We start from the raw sequence: 21,381 nt of genomic DNA on the forward strand, positions 1-21,381 counted from the left end.
TTGTAAAGCTCATCATAGACAAAGCCTCCTGAGAAACTATTCTGTAGTTCTCCCTTCTAGAAAGGCTGCTTCAGTTAACAGCCTGCACTGGTAGAGTTTTGGTTTTGTTTTGTTTTTGGCTTTGGAAGGTCAAATTGGAGCTGTCACTTCAGAAATCAACAATGAATGAACACTGGATTCTCAGAGTATTTTCCTTCTTCTGATTAGTTCATCTGCCCCTAAATGTTTGGGGAGATCATATTCTTTTATCCTTACATGGAAACAAGTTTCAAAGGGACTTGGAGATCTGACTCTCAGAAGGGAATAGTCTTGATAAGTAGCATATCCTGTTTGCCATTATCTATTTGTGTTGCAAGGTAATTCATTTCAGGTTGAAATCAAATTGCTTTCAGCTGAGCTGGTGTTTTTATTGGTGTCCTTCCAGCCGGCCTTCCCTTTTAAGTGCCATCGTATTTCAAACAAGCTGATCTGAAGGAAAAGATTACTGCTGCCAACGTGCATTGTAACAAGGGAATGAAGATGTGCAAGACCTATTTGATGTTATTTATTTATATTTAAAACATTGGTAGAGGTATGAGAGAACTAGTCTGCCACTGGGGAAATGAGCTGACTAGTTGGTGAAGGGTTAGGAGAGGTGTGTGAAGATGAGAAAGAACATGGAGCACAATTTGTTAGTATTTGCTATAAAACTGTCACTTAAAGTTGAGAAAGGTAATATTTAAAATATGTAACAGACATTGTAAAAATCTTGAAAAGCACAACTCTAAATCACCAGGCAACACATACCATTGGTTCCAATTGCAATTGAATTATTTGGGAACTTTGGCACATATATGCACTTCAGTGTTACTGCCACCAAAAAAAAAAAAAAAAAAAAAAAATCAGCGCTCATGATTCACTGAATTTAAGTGTGGACTTTTTCATAGTAAAAGGAGAGAACATTTAACTACGATCTACTTATCATTTCAAAAACAACAAAAACCCATCGCAAAGCCTACATGAGGTAGTGAGCATTTTTATCTTAGAAATTTAGATAACTGGCCCATGGCATTAAAAAAAAAAAAACAAAAAACTCGGCCTTTGAGTTAAAATTCGAGTATTTCTTCACACAGGACCTGTTCTAAGAAAACTTATATGTCACTGGAAAGAACAAAATTTAAAATATCTTTGGGCAACAGAGGCTATAGAAACACAGAGAATTATAAAAGAATGTGCTCGCTAATGCCATTTTCCTAGGCAGATTTTCTAGAGTGAGATTTCCTGACTGTGCACACAGCCAGGTTAAAGAAACTTATGTTTAAACAACTATCTTCCCTGAGTGAAAATACCACTTAGGCCAGATACCACTTCTGCCAAAAATAACCAGAAAGTACCACTTCTGCCAAAAATAACACGGGTTAAAGCTTTTGATGGTGAGAAGAATACAGTGTTTCTGCAATGGTCTTTCGAGGGTTTAGTTTCTTGTTCAACTAAAACTACTCTGCACCTAATCCCTGAAGGGCAAGAAGGTTGGAATGGAGGTGGGGGTGGGGGGTGGGGGTGTAGTTTACAGAAGCTAATTTAAAATTATACTGTTGTTTCATATTTGGAAAACAAAAAAATACTAGCTGTTTTCATGGTAGGGCCGGAGAAAGTAAAGCTTGATACTATCTTGGCTGCCATGGCCATGCCAGGTACCCTGATTCTAAACAATCGAGGAAGCATGTAAGAATCTGGAGAGGGAATTGTGTGTTTACCAAAAGGGTTATAGGTTGGAGCTGAAAGAGCGCCTATTGTACATACCCGCCACTCACAGGTGATTTCTCTGAGCAAACCCTTTTAGGCCAGAGAAAAGTCAGATTTAAGCTAAACTCTCCGAATCTCCTTATAACCACTGATACACCATCAAAAAGCTGAAAAGGACAGTGTGTGAGACTTAGATGTTCACAGAGCAGCTGGTGCTCTCTGTTGCCAGAGTCCACCCATCACCCTACCTACTTTGGGCGCATCTTCATCCAGGACCCTCCGAAAGCTTCTTTCTTCTCGGACGTTCCTGGGAGACGGCAGCCAGGCTGGGCGTGTTTCTCAAGGTTCGGTGGTCCTCTTCTTCCCAGCCCCTTCCTGGCCTGGCCTCTTGGAGGTGGGATGGGGAGGAGACCACCATTCCACCCCCTGGAGCACAGGCAGAGCCAGCTTCAGGGTTAGGGCTCAGGTCAGGTTCTTGGCAGAGCCTGTTTGAGGCCCTGAGCCCAGGAAGTGTTCCACGTGCTGGGCCCAGGTGGCGTGGGGGAAGGGGGCTGGAGAGAAGAGAGAAGTTTAGATCCTCTTCGGTTTTCTCCTTCTCGGTGAGACCTGACGGAGGCCTAGCAGAGCAGTGCCACTGAAAGAAGGCTGGGCCCCAGATGACCACATGGGGACCAAGCCCAGAGCTTGCCAGAGAACGTGTAGGCTTTCCCCAGAAGACTCAGCTATGCCAGAGCTGCCCTTGTCTCAGAGAGCTGACTTTTACTCTAAGTAAGAGCAATTTCTATAACACATGTCCTGTGGCGTAGACCCTCATTATAGCTAGGATCTCAGCTGCTAGGCCTTGTGAGTTTTGCCTTTAATTCTCAGGAACATTCCAAGTGCTCAGCACGCCCTTCACAGAGAACATGCAGGAAAGGTCAGTGCAAATCTGGTGAAGAGGAAAAGGGGAAAATGTATTTTGAATGTCAAAATTCAGTAACAAATTTTAGAATCACCTCTTCGATGGAGAGAGGCTTTTTCAAGTTCTCAGTGCTTTTTCCTGTGCGACCATGAAAGGATTAAAAGAAAAACAAAAACAAAACAAAACTGCATTTGGCAGTGGGAGTTGGAAGAGCCAATGTTTTTATTTCAATAAAGTCCTGATTAACAGCACATTATAACATAAAATGTTGGCTTTCTAAAATGGGCTTGAACTTTTACACAATCTGTTTTTAACACTGGCATGCACACCTGCGTACATATATACTGATAGGAGCTCTGGTTCTAATTCTTAATTTCAAAAAATTTTGATAAAACTAAAATGTTAAATGTACACTCTAATGAAAACACTGCTGTAACACCAACCAGATGGCTTGTATTCCTTGGAAAATTCTTTAACGCATTTTGAATTAGAGCAATAACTTCGTTATTTAAAGAACTCCCTCTAATGGTCGATAAAGGCAGCACTTTGACCCAATGCCGTTTCCCTAATTTGCCTAATGGTAAGAAGCACTGAGGAGCTTATTAAGAGTACTGCTCTCCAGGGCCTACCCCAGTGTTTCTGAATCTAAATCTCTAGAGGTCAAAGTGGGAATCTGCCCGAACCCAAGCAATTCTTGTAATCAGGTAAATTTCAAACTCACCCTAGTGTATGAAAAATGGGTTTTGAAACTTGACATTTAAAAAGAGCATAGGCGGGTAGAAATAGTTCCTTTGATCAGTCTTTTTTTAAAAGTTTTTAAAAAAAGATTTTAAAATCTTTTAAAAATATAAGACACCTTTCAAATCATAGTTTTATCTTCACTGAAAAAAATGTATCATGTATAACCACAAAATGTAAGCACTGACCCTGTCCTGCCTAATTTGTATGTGAAAGGTGATAATTGATGCTCTTGTCTCAATGTCATCAGTCAGTAATTTTATGAAATACTCTCCTAAAACTGTATAGATTTAAGAAGAGTTTAAGTCTTTATTGACCAAATGTCAAATTCGTTTCGTAGAAATTCCTGTATCTTAGAAATACAGGAACTTAATTTATTCAGGGAGTCTTTTTGAAAAACCTGATTGACCTTTACCTATGATGAAAAGATGGATGAAAATTAATAGGTGGATTCATAAAACAACTGGTAGAAAAAGAGTGGCCCGGTGTCCGCACAGTTGTTAATGCCAGCTATGCTGCATCAAGGTCCCAGGTATGGGAGCTTTTTGTGTGTTACCATCTAGCCTAGCAATGCCTCGAAAGGTGGGCACCATTGCCGCCCTTTACAGATGGAAGGCTGAGTTTCAAAGATGAAACGCACCCAACATCACACACCTGAAAGCTGGGTCCAGTGCCTGTTTTCCAGCCTATGTGCCAGTGTGCACCCTAAATGACCTTATGCCATGAACTGCAGCCATACAGTCACCTCTATCTTACTGCAGCCAAAAGAAAATGAGATGTTGGGAAGTAAAGCAAGGATCAATTACCTTTTTAAACATGTCCTATTTGAAGTTTTCTTATTGAACACTATAGTATATGGCATCTCTGTGTATCACTAAAATGCATTTTCATTTAAAGCAATTATGAGAATCCTAATCCTCTTAAAATTTATTAGCTGAATCTGTATGTGCAAATTTTTTTCCGATAGGAATTTTCTAGTTCAAATAGAATCCCCAGGTTAATTTTTAAAACTCCATTGTATTTAACCAATTTATTTTTTCATATTTGGTAGAATAAAACATCCTAAAATCTAAGGAATTTTTCAAAGTCATTCTAAACTGAAATGTTTACAATTCCATTAAGGTTAGTTTTCAAGAGAATCAGCCATTTAACTGAGAAATTCTGGGAAAGTATCTGCATATTTGTGTGGTTTTATTTTAAAAAAAATGAAAACATCCAAATTTAAAGTGTCTGGAATGTAGGGGGGAAAAACCAAGACACAGACTCAAAGTGATTATCCTTGATCCTTGATGTCTTTTCAATCCACTTCACCTGAGGGCAAAGAATTTATTGCCAGTAAAAAGCTTTGATAAGTTGAGAATTAATTGCATAATTAGCCACAGAGTTAGCAATATTTGGCCCAGAAAGGTATAGTATGACTTTAAGTTAACATTGCATTGTGTCTCATAATCCTCTACAATTTGAATTTTCAAGTTTTAAGAACCCAGTGGGATTTGAGGTGAATAAAACTTGATAATTCTTCCACAGTAATACCATCTGCTTAGCCTCCCTAAAAATACAGCTGATATAGATTTTACATCTAAATCTGTATGTTTTTGTATTTTTATTATGTATGCTTTCTCTTGTGACAATTATTAGAGAATTAAATACATTGGGCCATCACTTTTAAAAAATGATTATATCTTTGTAATCACTAGTTATATCAATTTATTTTTTAATGGGAGAAGTCAACATTTAAAGGGTCCAAAAGAAGCTAATAAAATTACTTGATTGTTTTTAGGAGACATTTACAAACTTAGCTCATTCCTTTACTGAGAGAGAAAATATTATAGGGAAGTAGAAACAACCAGTGGCCTCCCCCTCCAAAAACCCCCACAGATTATAGATAAAATTACTAAAATTACTCTAAGAATTTGTCTTATTTTTAATGCATGGAAAATAGCAAAATTATCATGCCAACATGAGGAATATATACTATAATTCATAAATGCCTAATTATCAAAATAATGACATAGTCATGGTAAGATGCAACCTAGCAATCTTATATAAGATGCAACTACATATTGTATAATCATTCCTGTTATATATTACATTCAATCCTCATCAAATTAAGCTATGTAGAGATGGCATTATGAAATAAACATTTAATATCACAATAGGGTCGTAGTCTGCTACTGTACAACCATGGCATGCAAGTAACTATGCATTAGCTGTAAACAGTAAGGTGTCATTACCTTCCAGAAATCCAAAGAATGTGAAAAGTACATATATAGTACTAAACATCAATTGTATTTAAATGACCTTCATATTTAACAAAGCTATATCATATACAGCAGCTTTGGAGATTTCTGTCACTGTTATACATATCTTGTCGTCACCCTGAAGTTAGGAAACTGCATTTCCTAACTATATCTGTTAATGCTACTGAGCTTTAGTGAACTGTGGTCAGTGTTAGGATGTAAATGATTCTATGTTCTAATGTGAAGTCTGTTTTATTTTTCCTTTCTGCCATAATTCAGAATTTTGAGTCATTAAGAGTATGCTGACTGTGGGCAACCATGATCATATTTTCTAAACCACAGACTTTTTCTCATTGCAGGGATGTGCTCACGTTAGGAGGAAGACTCTGTTGATGCTTGCCAGCCAGTGCTCTTCTCTACTTGTATTGTAAGTGGAACAGTTGGCAGGAAGGAACTCAGGTCATCTTGAGAGACGTTGCCTCTAAAATATATTTTGTAACATTTGTAAAAGGTAGTTAAAATCTAGCAGCTAGGAGAGGAAGGGCAAAGAAAGATTCATTCTTATAAAAATGCAGATGGATCATTTAGGTCTGATCCAATGATTCTTAGGCAACTAAAAATTATCATACTGGAGCAGAAGCTTGTATGCTGTAAAATAACCATTTTGGCTCTCTTCAGGTCGTGGCATTGGAGGCTGTTTTTGGAAGGAGGGGAACAACTGATTGCTGGACAGGTTTTTCCATGCTCTATCAGCTCTGATAATGAGTTAGGCAGTTGGCATGGAGGACGGGAATGTCCTCTACACTGAGCATTCTAATAAACCTCCTGTGAAGTTGCACAGAATGAGTTGAACTCATTCTGATCTGCATTCCAGTTAGATGGAAAGCGGTCACATTCTCAGACTGAGTTTGGACACGATATGGTCATGTGAAATATTTAAATACATTACCTACATCCTACTGCATCAAAATCTTGCCTTCACATTTACAACGAGATAAAAGAGCATTTAAAGCCATTGCAATGTGTTCATTCCCTATTCATATACAGGTGATTCAAGTTTGCTTATGAGGCAAAAACTGTACAATTCTCATCATTCAGGCATTAAAAAATGTCTTTAAAGTCTTGGAATATAAACAGTTGATTTATATGAATTACATATTTTTCATCTTCATTAAGAAACGATATACATCTTTTTCCAGAGTAGTTTAATGTTAGCTATAATAAGCCTAAGATAGTGGTAAGAACGGACTTTATCACCTGTGACCATCAATACTTTTATAAAACTCATGAACAGTCTTTGGCCACCTGGGTCACTGCCCATTTGGAATGAAACTGTACTCAGGCTCGGGATGATGCAGAGATTTGCCTCCATAAAATCCGAGGCCATAGAACAGCGTTACAGAAGCCCAGAGTAAAACAGTACAGAATATACAGGAGCGGTTTCCATTTCTCAGACACAAGTTCCTTGACGTGTTGAAAGGTGTTTTCGATTCCGGACTCCAGAAGTCTTATCTTTACTATCTGAAGCTTTCTGTTGTGAAATATCTATTAGGGCACTGGCAATTGCAAGGCCTGGAAGAAAAGAGAAAAGCATTTAAATGCTTGCTTAGACATTTCTGGGATGGCAACAGTGGTGGTGAAGGACCCTGTTTGTTAGTGCTTTTCATTTAGTCATCACACGTTTGGCTGTTACTGGAAGTTTTCAAGTAGTTTGCCCTTTACCTAATATGTTTCTTGACTTGGGCATGTGAACTTCACAAAGGAAGAAGAACAAAGATCTAAGAAAGTTAACTGACTCTGACTTGGAACAATCAAATCAGTGTTTGACAAATTATCACATCTAGTTGTGCATATGACCCTAAGCCTTCCTCTCTATGTCTGAACACAAGTTTGCTGTGGAGGTACTAGAAATTTTCAATGTCACTATTTTTTTTTTTGGAACAAAACTAGTCATGTTAAGATTTTTAAAAACATTTCAAGCAGTTTTAGGTTTACAGAAAAATTGAACCAATGTTGAGATAAAATTACCAACTAAAGTCCGTCACTTAAATTACGGTTTACTCTTTCTGTTGCATAGTTCCGCTGGTTTTGACAACTGCATAATGCAGGGTATCCACCATTAAAGTATGATACGAAATAGTTTCACTGCCCTAAAATACCCCCGGTACTTCACCAATTTATCCTTCTCTTTTGCCAAGTCTCTGGCAACCACTGATCTTTCTTTAATGTCTCTGTAGTTTAGCCTTTTCCAGAACGTTGTATGGTTGGAATCACACAGTACATAGCCTTTCAGATGGTCTCCTTTCACTTACAAATATGTATTTAACATAGCTCCATCTCTCTTTTGTTGGTTTGATAACTCATTTCCTTTTATTGCTGAATTATATTCCATTGTGCGGATGTGCCATAGTTTGTTTATGCACTCCCTACTGAAGGACATCTTGATTGTCCTTGCTTTCAATTTTTGGTAATTGTGAATAAAGCTGTTAAAAACATCTGTGTGCAGGTTTTTATGTGAACATAACATTTCAATTCATAAGTACCTAGGAGCCTGATTGCTGGATAATATGGTAAGCTTATGTTTTCATTTAGTAAAAAAAAATTGCCAAACTGTATTTCACAGTGGCTGTGCCATTGTGTATTTCCACCAGCAATGAATGAGTTTTTATTGCTTCACAACCTCACCAGCATTTGTTGTTGTCAGTGTTTTCGGGGTTAGCCATTCTAATAGGTGTGTAGCAGTATCTTACGGTTGTTTAAATTTGCAGTTCTCTAATGACATATGATGCTGAGCAACTCTTGATATATTTCTTTGCCAAATGTATATCTTCTTTAGTGAGGTGCCTGTTCAGATATTTTGCCTGTTTTTAATTGGGTTGTTTGTTTTCTTTCTGTTGAGTTTTAAGAGTTCTTTGAAGATTTTGGATAACAGTTCTTTACCAGATATGTGTTTTGTAAATATTTTCTCCCAGTCTATGGCTTGTCTTTTCATTCTCACTAACTGTTTTAAAAAGTATAAAAGCACTCCATGGATAGAGTTATGCTATGTACAAGTGGACATGGAAGAAAGATCACTTGACATTTAGCTGACAAGTGTCTTAAGTATTAGAAATGGACCTTGAGTATTATTAACCGAATGTGACCACAAATGCAGAGCTGTAGCTATCATAGGTAATTTAAAAAGTATATTGTTTAATTATGTTGATCCGCTTTGTTATATTGTTTGTTCAGTGATGGTCAGGAACACTTGGTAAGATGCTCAGGGATAGTAAATTTATATTTAAATTTATAGAAGCAATGGCTCAATCAGATAATTTGGCTTATCATAGCTACATATGAATCATTTTCATATATGTTGAGTCCCATGTAATTCTTGCGTAAAACCAAATGTATCAAATCACCATACTAAACCATGAGGCCAGACTGTTTGGCCTTGCTTAAGAAAAGGCCACAAAAGGACTTTTGGCTTATTTTCCTTTCTCCAAGGTCTTGAAGACCTGATTTTGAATTGAGCTGACCTCTTCTCCACATGTTACTCTTAGAGGAAGATCATTTTCAGATCTTATCCTACATAGAATATCATTGAATATTTTATTCCTGTGGGTCGGTTAATTCTAGGTAAGATTCATGTATTTCCTGGCAGGAACAGAATTCAGAGATTGATGGACAGAAAGAAATGCCAGTAAAGGGACGTGGGGACGGTAAGAGGAAAGCAAGCTAGCCTAATGCAGTGTTGTGGGAGTTAAGGGAGGGCCAAGCCCAAGGAGTCTGTAAAAAGTGGCAAACGGGTCAGCAGGGTAAGGCCTGTGGCAAAGGCCATTAGACTTCCTCAGAGAAGATTCTGGTGATCTTTGAGTCATTTCTGTATCTAACTGAGGATGGAAGCCTGAAAGTTAAGCAAGGAATGGAGTGACGGGAAGTGCGGCCAGCAGGCATAAGTTCCATGTTTAAGATGCTTAGCAATGGGAAGAGATAAGTAAGCTTATCTACCTAACGGAAGTAGCAGGGTCAGATGGAATATATGTGGATGCATGGGATTATGTAAGTGTATTATTTAAAGGAAAAGGGAGCCTTGGGTACATTTGAAAACAGAAGAGAAGAGATTTGTGGAGAAGGAGAAATTGATGGTGTTAGCAAGGAAAGAAATTACAAAATTACAATAAGCATTGGCTAACCTGATAAATTTACAGATTTACCTTGTAAGGGCTGCTGTTAAGTAATTTGCTCTTTCAGGATATTAAATATCATTCTGAATTTTTTAGAGTTATTACAAGTTCAAAGTTCAAATAAAAACTGTTTTCTTGACCTTTGAAGAGCACATGGGAACTTCTAAAGAGTCCAATATAGATGTTTTATTACACTTATGCTGTGGTAGTTAATAATTATTTCATTATTTGTTTAATTAACGGAGCCGAAGGACCTTGTTATTATTTTTAAAATCACAGATTGTGGTGGTGCTAACTAAGAGTTCAAGCTGACCATAAGTTTCCACTGATCTTCTGGCATACTTCTGTCATTATTTACAGCTTCCTGCTATTTTATTCCTGGCACCAACTAATCCAGGGACAGCCAAGCATGACAAATAATATATGTCTCCTTTAATGTGGACAGAGACTACTTACACTAATTTCAATGATCACAACATCCAAATATGAAATCATGTTATTCATCAAACTACTGCATGATGTAGTCCAAATAAGCTCTGAAAAAATAATACTTTCCGTTTACATGTGAATGCAAACGTTATCGTTAAAGAAGATATATCATCAGGAGAGGAGTAAACAGTTTGAGTTGCCAAAACAGGAAATTCTATGCTAATTCAAAACTGCCACTGTATCGCTGTATTTCATGAAGTCCAGAACCTAAATGAAGCAATGTCTCTCACAACATGTCCTGGGTTTACTAATGATTCTGAAACTTGGAAACACATTCAGTTGAAAATCATAAATCATATTTCAGTTCTTAATTTACAAATAAAATTGCAAATCATACTTATTTTTAATTTGACAGCTTTTTGTCATTTCTTATGAAAATGTATCAACTGCATTTTCAGAGCTGCGTAAATGGCAATGTGTATGTAGAAAGACTTGCACTTCTCTAGGCAGAGATATTTAAGTGTTAACCATGGTGCACTCACAGAGAACACTCAGGGCCACTTGCCCAAAGTCTTGTCTGCCCATTTGATGGGCCAAACGATGTTTCATTTGGCTTAGGTCCTTTACTGGACCCCACCGCTTGTGGCCCATCATGAGTTACTCTTCTTTATAAATCTTGTAATTTAATTATGAACAGGATAACAATCATAATAACTGCATTTATATGTGTGTGTGCCTTAAATATCAAGTTATTACCACTTTCGCATTTCTTCATGTTAAATATAAGGTGAACCTTAAAAAAAATCAGAAGTTGCTACATTCTCGTTCAACCTACAAGAGAACCTAGATACAAGAATGAACAAAAGGAGACAAAGCCCCTATCTTATTGAATTCGATAGTGTGTATGGAAGACTCACTAAAAGAGAGAGAGAGAGAGAGAGAGAGAGAGAGAAAGAGAAAGTAATCTCTGTCATTGCCTTTCAGCACACTTTGTTATTGTAGGGAATCTAATTTTCTTAATTGATAAAAAGAAAAGCCAAGTCAATAGGTTTTTCACAAAGACAGTATTACCTCCCCCATCCCCTAAATGTAGCAGTTATATTCTGGTAAGATACTGAACATAAGGATAATGCCCAGACCATGTATAAATAGAATTCTGACCCACAACTTGCGGCAACCTGCTCAGGAAACCAAGCTATGATCTGCAATAATCAGCCCAGGAAGCCAGCTTGCTATGTTGACTTGTAAGAAGTCAGACTGCTATCTCTAGTAATAACCCACGAAGTTAAACTGTAATCCCTGTCATGAATGGCCCCAAATGGCCAGGACTTGATTAATAAATAACAGCTTCCCTAATTTGTGTCCTCACTTCCAGCCAGAGGAAGCCAAATATGTACCCCTAACCATGTAGTATGCCCCACTTCTAGTTAGCCTGTCTACAGCTCCCACAAGCCAACAGCCTCTAATCAGGGCACATCTGAAGCTTCCCTTTTTTCACGATAAAGCTTTCCCACTCCTGCCTGTCTTTGAGTCTCCGCCAAAACACAAGTGAAAGTGGTTGACTCTCTTGCTATAGCAAACTCAGAATACACAGCTTTTGCTTATTTTCATTTGCTTGGTCTTGGTTTATTTTCACACTGGCAGTAAAGACATAAGGGTCGTTTGCAATCTTTTCTGGGTTTTAAAAAAGATACGTATCAATAAAAGAAAAGCAACCTATCAATAGGTTCTTCGTGTTGCCATTTTTGGCACACACTTTCTCTTGACCTTCCTGAGAATTTTTCCCAGTAAGAGGTCTTCTGGGGATGATCCCGCACTCCTTGTGCCATAGGAGGAAGTGCTTCCTCCTAGTCAGATGCTGGGCAGTGGCCCATGCTGCATGCCGCTAGAGTTCCATTAAAATCAGGTCACTCCAGAATATCATTTTTCAAAATGTCACACAAATCTTCTGATGAAATTCACTTACTGTGTTCTCTAGGCCTAGCACAGTTCTGTGTTATCAAAGCAATACAATTAACTGGGGGAACAATTCATTATTTTAGACTGGTGGTCCAAAGGAATTTCATTTACCATGTAAAGATGATGCACAGATGCTGCAGGCTAGCAGGATTTACATAAAAATATATCAGTAGATTAAAAAAATGCTGGGGTTTCAATAGTTATTATAAGCTTTACCTTTTTGTACTTTTAGTGCTTAAACACCAGACACTATGACATTTAGATGATTAAAATAGGAAGTATAAAGCGCATAGGAAGGAACATACCATCCCTCTGTTTCCTATTCCATTATCCATGGTCTCTTGGTGTTTCAAACTGGTCCTTGCTAACAGAGAGTAGCCCCAGTGGCTGCTCTTGTTCACCCAGGGCAGGATAAGCCCTAAAGGAAGCAGGCTCCTTCAGGACCATAGTAATTTCCCTCAGAAAATGGGCACAACTCAGTGGTCCCTGGGTTGGATGCCAAGAGTTACCATAGCTATTTTTAAAGCTTATTTTTAATTGACAAATAATTGTGGATATTTATGTGATACAGTGTGGTGTTTTGACCTATGTATACGTTGTGGAAAGATTCAATCAAGCTAATCAACATATCCATCACCTCTCCAATTTACCATCTTTTTTTTGTGGTGAGAATGTTAAAAATCTATTCTCTTAGTAGTTTTGAAATACATAATACATTGTTATTAACTGTGGTCACCATGTAGTGCAACAGATCATTAAAACTTACTCCTCCAGTCTAACTGGAGTTTGTACCCTTAGATCAACACCTTCCTTTTCACCATCCCTCCCCCTTCCCCTAGCCTCTGGTAATTAGCTTCCTACTCTGAATTTCTGAGATCACTTTGTTAGATTCTACATATAAGTGAAGTCATATAGTATTTGTCTTTCCGTACCTGGCTTATTTCACTTAACGTAATATGCTCCAGTTCCATTCTTGTGTTGCAAATGACAGAATTTCCTTCTTTTTAAGGCTGTATAATATTCCATTGTTTATAAAGACCACATTCTCTTTATTTATTTTTTCCCTTTATCCATTGATGGACATATAGCTGCTTCTATATCTTCTCTATTGTGAATAATGCTGAAATGAATGTGGGAGTACCCCACAGCTATGTTGTAAATAAGTAGAACATACACCAAAATCAGACCTTCACTTGCAACCTTAGGAAAAAACAATATATGACTCCTGAAATTTAAGAATTTTATTTATCTTTAAACATGTGAAAACATGACCTGAAGAGACAGCAATGTAAATAACAGCTAAATAATTAAATGGTAAACATGTCTTTTTAAACCACTAAATTTGCAATGAAAACCACCAAGGAGAAACATCAGGAATTTAGTTATTGTTAGCAAAACTCTAGTTTTCCCTAATGGAAGTGAAATGGTAATAGTAGACTTCAGCAGTAACAATCTAATCATAAAATTACTGATGTGTGTTTTTTACAATTATGCAGAACAATTAATAAGTACAGTAATAAAATACTGCACATCAAATGAAATTGCCTTGGAAAGAACATTCCCACTTTATATACAAACATAGCACCTCCATTTTACATTTGAACAAAAGCCTCAGAAAAGTCATTCATTTTGAAATGCTCTCCTCCGAAGTCTGTGTAAAAGCAGGCACCACTATATATTTTAATTTTCCAGGAAAACAGCTTCATTAGGCGTGAAAGGTTAATTGTAGGTTTAAGTGGAGTTCAGGGAATGGTGCTGGGTCTGTAGTGAATTGTACAGTCTGCTTCAGGACGACTGAATGAGTGCTATAAACTGTTTGCCCTGCCGAAATGTTTTACTACCTCATTTACTATCTGTCTTCTTTTACTGCTTGTATTTGTAGTTCTTCTAAACCTTTAATGGCTACAGTTTTATTTCACTGTAATCAGATTTAAATGGAAATACCATGCTGGGATGTTTAAATGTTTTTCCTCTGATCGTATATAGCTACATACTACTGATCACAGTCTTGGCTATCCTTCACATGATTAAGAAAGTGACTTTGGGAAACTTTGATGTTACATAGACTCTAATTATTGTGCAGACTTAATTTAACATTCAGTGTGGCCACCCTCGCCAATATGCAACTAAGGCTGGATGCATAATTAGAAAATATGCATTTCCATTTTCATTTATCTGTTGGAAGGCCAGCACAAGTGAAGTCATTATTAGGCAAAACTCCAAAGGTGACACTGTTGAACAAAAATGGAAAAACTTCAAGTGCCGAAGACACTGGAATGACAAATGCACTAGTCATACTTGTCTGATCATTTGAAGAGATATTTCCCCTCACCTACTAAAAACCAGTGACAACTACAGATGCCAATGTTTAAATACAAATGATTATTGTATTCTGATTATAAAATTTTGCTTGGCCTTTAACATATCATAATATTTTACAATTTCATTTAAAGACACACTGTTCAAGTTATAGAAAATGTTATCCTACTCTAGCACCACAGACACCTTATCCAACACTTTCTATAACATTGCTGAGCACTCCCTCACTTTGATACGAATTGTTCTCTCATTGGGTAGAATGTGCTGAGTAAATCATGACCATGACTGTCTCAAATCATTGTTTTTAATGCAAATTCTCACTGTTCTTATCAGTTCAGTTCAGCAAGTGATCTTATCAGTTCTATTTTCTAATTACATACTCAAAAACTTTATTTGGTTTATTTAAAATATTTTGTTGCCATTGATTTTGGAGACACAAACACTTACCAGAATCAGACTTGCAGCTACCTTTCCAGATGATTAAGTAAATTTGGAACTCAAATGGAAATTCCTTCTTTCTAAGTCAAGTGCAGAAATATTTTCTAGTATTTTCTTCTTTCAATTAAAAAACCCCCAACAATTCTGATACTTGACAATCCTTATTGTAAACCCTAGTCATTCTTAATTTAAATGCTTACTGCTCATTGAAGAAATGGAATGATGGTGGTATTGTAATAATGGCTATATTTTATTTTTCATTTGGTAGAGACATTGTATTTCAGTGTTTCTAGTGGAAAAATGTCGTTGGCTGCCTTAAGTGAGCTTATGTATGTGAAAGTGTTTTATAAACTATAATGTATTATATAAAATTAGTTAATAATTTCAATAATAATCTGTTACTACCAATAAGAAATCACAGTCAAACTATAAATGCTCAGAAAACTCCAAAGACTTGAGGATTAAAAAGTCATTTGAGAAGCAATGATTTCCTGAGCACCTACTATACGCCAGGCACTGCTTTAGTCCCCAAGGATTTAGCAGTGAACAAAACCGATGATATATGAAAGATTCTGTACCTCTTGGAGTTTACATTATAGTGGATCTAGCACATGAATTCTTTTGACCAAGTCATTGTGAGGATTAAATGTAAAAGGGCTTAAAAATGCCTGGTATATAAGAGTTCAAAAATGGCAATCTTCATCATCATCATCATCATCGTCATTCTCATTAACATCAAGTGAGAAGCTTGAAGTCAAATAGGAAATAGTAGACAAAACTCTAGGCACTCAAAGATTTTGCCTGTATCTGTAAAAGCATTCATTCATGCAAAAATCAGTATGTCTGCCATGGGTTGAAATGCCGTGTAAGGAAAAAATTATTAGAAAGATAGACTCAAAGACAATGCCAATTTACAGCAATATCATCAATGAGGTGATTCTGTATACAGCCCTCAAAGCAGAATTTATGTGATGCCTGCGATGATGAAAATGAGAATTTGCTCATGCGGAAATACATGACTTACGTGTGTTGTCCACTCATTAGGAAATGCAAAAATAACTGAAAGTGATAATGGCAAAATAGAGGAACGACAACATTCAATAGAGAAAGCATTTGTTTATACTAATATTGCCCATGTCATTGGAAATACTACTAATAATGGACTTTTATCATTTTTCAGAGTTACAAAATGCTTTTACATTCATTATCTAGGTTGTTTCTCAAAACTATTCTGTTGAAGTGGGTCAGGAAGCTATTTTTGTCCTGATGTCACAGATGGCCAAAATGAGGCAGGGAGTGGCTAAATGACTAGTTCATGCCCACACAGCTGGTGACAGTGGTGGCACCTGAACCCACGACTCCAGATCCCTTGACCTGCACTCTGCTTATCTGCAGCTAGAAGAAGGAAGTCGCTACTTTGGTGCAAATGTCTCCCACATGATTGGGAACTAGAAGAAAAAGGAAAACAAAACTTAGTGGAGATGTGAAATCAGCTATGGTCAAAAACATTGAGTAATTGCTGATAGTAATAAAAACAGTAATGATAATAATACAAAAAACCATGATTGATTCTGTTAACATCAACTGAATGCTTGCAATAAGCCAGGCATTACCCTCGCACTATGTATGCATTATTTTATCAGGATATGCAGTTAGGAGTGGGTGACAATACAGGTTAAATTGAGAAACACGTATTGAGGGCATATTGCAGGCAGTGTTGTAGCTGGCTGTTCTCAAAGAACATCAAACTAGGGCTAAGATGCAAGAGCTCCTAGATTTGCTGACAATGGTGCAGAGACCAACCCTGTGAAGTAGGCAGAAGCCACGAGGAAAAGAAAGATAGAGGTGTGATCTCTAAGGGGAATGTAGAGGTTGACGATTCCCAAGAGACATGATCTCTGAACTGAGATTTGAATGATGAAGAGGAAGAAGCACACTGGCAGGAGGGGTGTAGTGTGTTCTGGATACTGGAAACTACAAAATCAGCAGCATGGAGAGAAGGAATATTTGAGAAACTTCGGGACATACATTGTAAATGGAACGATAGGAGAATGGTAAGAGAGAAGACAGGAGGTCAGCAGCAAAGGGTCCATAAAACGGTCTTAGATGTTACACTAGGACTTTGATTTTTAATGTGCAAGGCAGAAAGAGCCATGGAAGGATTTTAAGGAGTAGAGAGGCATAATCAGATCTTTATTTCAAAGAGACAGTGTAGCATGGAGGACAGACTGGAGTAGGGGGTGAGGCTACTATTATTGAAACCAGATAAGAATATGGCAATAAGGAGAGATAAAGGGGATGGACAGGATAGATATTTAGGAGAGAGTACTATGGGAGATAAAACAGGGCACTCTTGAGTACCTGGGTGCATACAATTGGTATTCACAAGCATATGATGGAACAGGAATGGGCAGGGTGTGTGGGAAAGCAGTGGATCATTTGTTTGGCTTCAGACATACTGAATTTGGTAACCTGCAGGTCATTATAGTGGACCTGTCTATTTGGATATGCAGGTGTGAAGCTTAGGAATAAAATCTATGCCAGAGACGCAGAATTGGGAGTAATTGCCGTAGATGGAATATGAAGATTTTATGATTATATAGGCGGGGAATGCTAGCTGTTGCAATAGTTAAAGCCTGAAATCTCAAGGGTTTAACAAAATCGAAGTTTGTTTCTCATGACGTAAAGTTCATGACTGCTAGGTGACTGCTAAGGTCACTCTGGTTCTACGAATTCATGACTGCAGCTGAATGGTGGCAGGCTGTCTGGAAGGGGATAGAGAGGAACACAGCTTAGCTCTGGTCTATGGCATTATTTAGGGTCTCAGACCGATGACAATTCTGTCATCTTCAATCCAGGGCATCCACCAATGCCTTGAGCATTGGCATCTACATGGTAGGCAGAAGATGAGCAGGTGGAAAAGGTACCCCCACTCTAAAACACTTTGTTCCCATGCCATTAGCAAGAACTGCTGCCGGGCAACACCTCTCCGCCACTCAGCTGGGGCGGGGGTGTGTGTGCAAATCTTGGGTGGAAAACTACCACTCTGCCATTAGAGTGGATGAGGCTTCCCTGGTAGAAAGACTAGAGTAAGAAAGGGAGAAGACCCAGAGGAGGGCTGATGGTGAAGAACACAGGAAAATGAAGAGAGGTAGGAGAAACCAGGAATGAGATTGTCCACAAGCTCTGTAACACTGGCCAGTAGCTAGTTATAACCTGTGGATCCTGTTTCTGTTTGCAGCAAATAGTCCCAAAATTCCATGGCAACTGTAAGCCAGCTTAGTTTGTGGCTTCCAAGCTGTTCTTGACTTGAAATTCAGCATGTCTCTTGAGAAATTTCTCTTGGAAAGCAGTTAGAGTAGGTGGCTGCTAAGGTCACTCTGGTTCTACGAATTCATGACTGCAGCTGCCTTTCTTCATCAGGCCATGGGCAAGGACCTGGACATCCCTGCTGGCTTCTCCTCCATGTGTGCTTGCAGGCGGCAGCAGAGTGGGCTGCCACAGCATTGCTGTAAAGTCAGGGGACTGGATGGGCTCAAGGACTCCCTGGCTAGAAATGTGCATTTGGTCTTGTTAGTTAATGACTTGAGAAGGACTGAACATAGTTCTACAAGAATGAGAACTGCACTGGTAGCATCAGCTATGGTTTGTATTTATGGTTAGGTGCCGTTTCTATGATGCCAAAAACACTAGTGAAGAAGCTGACTCTAAGTTTCACATTACAAGAGTAAAGAGACTGGGCAATGTCAAACACCTGGCTGGGACTTGATCTTGTGTCTAGCCATCTCTGAACAGCCTGGTTGTTTGTTTGTTTTAAAATTTCATTTTCTAATTGGAAGTCCCACCATAAACGTAACTCAGTTCCTGAAGGAATTGCTTGCCAAACGGAAGAATCAGTTCACCTTCCACATGAGTTCTGATCTCTCTCAAGGGATCTGTGCACAGTTAGAACCAACAGGAATGCATTTTTATCTGTTGTTTTTTTTAAGCTCAGATACCTATTTATAAGAAATTATATTACAATTTTAAGTCAAGGCTAAAGTGTTGGGTAGTGATGCACATAATAATTTTCCATAGTAATTATGTGAGGGTATAGGAAAGTATAGGAGACAGATACCAGGCTTATAATATTACATAGCACAGATATACCACAATGAATATTAAAAGACAAGTTATCAACTAGAAAAAATGAATGTTAGTATTTTTCAAAGTGATATTTCTGCTCTCTTAAGTTCCTAGCAGTCAATATTTTTAAAAGTTTGACGTCAAAATAAATAGAAAATATACAGTGATCTCTGCAAAGTCAAAATATTAACAAACTCCATTGGTAGAATAAATTTATAACTTCCATATAAAACTATATCATGGCAAAATGGAAGAAAAAAACTAGAAAAAATTATGCAAACACTCACTTGTAGCCATTCAGATGAAATGGAAGGGAAAATGCTGTAGAGAATCATGATTTTTTTCTATTAATATTATTATAAATTGCTTAGACCTTACTGAAAGTTATTATAGATAATGTAATGGCCAAAGGCATTTTAACGAAAACAGGTATGTCTGTAGCCAAATTGATCCTTGATAAATTTCCTTTGCTGAAGGAAAAAGCAGTAGACTTGGACAGTACACTTCTCAAAACAGACCTGAAACCTTTCCTCTGATGTTTGCTAAGTGATCTGGGACCCTGATAGTACACATGCTCTCCAGTAATTCAAAACAGGGACTTTTGGAAAGTTGTTTGATTAAATGACCTCCTTTAATCTAACAGAGGATTCTCTGAAGCAATTTTGAGAATCTGACTGAGTATATCCCATAAATGCTGGCCCTTTTGAGTGAAAAAAGTGTCATGGTGCCCCATTTTGCCTTTGGGAGCAATCAAAGTGGCCTCTGAGCTACTATAGATTGAGAAGTGTCAGAAAGAGTCAGCACTAGTGAGGACCTTTCAAACTCCACAGGCAGGTAAATCATAGAGAGAACAGACTTCAGAGTGATCTGGAACTTTCTGATGTTATATCCAGGGGGGTAAATACTGCCCTGCATCCACTCCATGGTATTTTCAGACACAAAGAGAATTCTCATAGATTGGTTCCACAATCCCTGCCGGCATGTTTCCTCGGTCATTTGACATGTGTATCTGCAGAAAGGGGCCCTTGTTAACCATAGGTTCTTCATAGGATGGCAACGTGATGGGTTAAGGGATGGATGGAGATAGAAACTATTAGCACATGTCATTACAGAATGTCATTTGTGGGGAGAGAAGGAAAACTTTATTCTCTTTATTAGGCATATTCACTCTGGATGCCGTGTACCTACTTTCAGTAAGTGCCTTAGCTGGCATGAAGATGAAAACACCTTGCTTTCAGGTCAGTAAAGGGAATCTCTTATGATCAATGGCTGATTAAAGCAAGATCTTCTGAGCAGTAGGCTCTGGGCTGTGTTCTGTAAAGAGTTTTCAAATTAATCTTCCTCTGAGGTCTGGGCAAGGGGCCAGTTCACCATCCAGCTGTCTCTGACTTTCAGCCCAATGGTACATGAGTTCCCACAATTAGAGTAATCATTTTATTTTTAAATAAAGAAAAGAAACTTATATTATCATTATACTTTAGAGGCATTAAATCTAAGAAAGTGCAGTGCAGCAGAAGTAAGATACTGTTAGGTTTCAAAAAGTATAATTTAATCAGATTTAGTTTCATATTCTCTTAAACCCAACTTTCACTTACTAAAATTGGAGAAATGCAGACTACAATTTTTATTTGCAAAGATATTTATCATTTGCCCTAAAGCAATGTAAAAGCAAATCTTGAAAAGACAAATATATGGCTTATAATTAACCTGGATGTTCACCCCTCCCCACTCCCTTAGTAAAAGGCTGTAAGACTATGTTGTTAAAGCATCTGACAAATTGGGATCCTAATTATAAGAACAAAAGCAAATCCTCTATGAATAACTGCATATTTAAATTAATTATATTTTGTCCCTCTTTCACTTTCAGGAGTTGGAAGTAGCAGACCAGTTGTTTTTCTTTCTTTGTTCAAGTACTAACTGAGAAGAGGATGGAGAAGTAAAAATACTGACCCTGAGCCAGTGAGCCACAGTGCCAAAGGGCTACCCATTACTTCTAGAGAGTTAGAATAATCTGCAAAGATGAAAAGTCAGCGTACAAAAACACATTAACTCATAATGCTCATGCCCAGACATTTACCATCCACCAGTATGACTCTTAGTTGTATATTTAATGCACTCTTTGTAGCAGATTTTAAAAAATGCTATCTTTAAAAATGTTGAGTGAGATGCCCGAGATAAAATATGGTTATATCTTTGTGCAGAATCACTTATGTGACCAAAATTGACCCAGGTGAATATTTTAGCTAAGCCAATTATACCCCAAATTTGATTTTCATTCAAATAAAACCAATAGTTGAATTGTAGGTGGCTGAATCGCCTGGCTGTTGGACTGAACTGTTCA

General features: G+C 37.7%; 1 protein-coding gene across 1 annotated transcript in view; it reads right to left on the reverse strand.

The window, feature by feature from the left end:
• Positions 1-2,816: 2,816 nt before the first annotated feature.
• The window catches only part of ATRNL1 (attractin like 1), an 852,984-nt gene continuing 834,419 nt past the window's right edge, over positions 2,817-21,381 (reverse strand). Inside the window, exon 29 of the mRNA XM_033181738.1 lies at positions 2,817-7,176. Coding sequence (XP_033037629.1) covers positions 7,055-7,176 — 122 coding nt within the window. The 3' untranslated portion in view covers positions 2,817-7,054. The remainder of the gene's footprint in view (positions 7,177-21,381) is intronic.

Source organism: Trachypithecus francoisi, unplaced genomic scaffold, assembly GCF_009764315.1.
Source record: "Trachypithecus francoisi isolate TF-2019V2 unplaced genomic scaffold, Tfra_2.0 Contig01579, whole genome shotgun sequence".
Lineage (NCBI taxonomy): Eukaryota > Metazoa > Chordata > Mammalia > Primates > Cercopithecidae > Trachypithecus > Trachypithecus francoisi.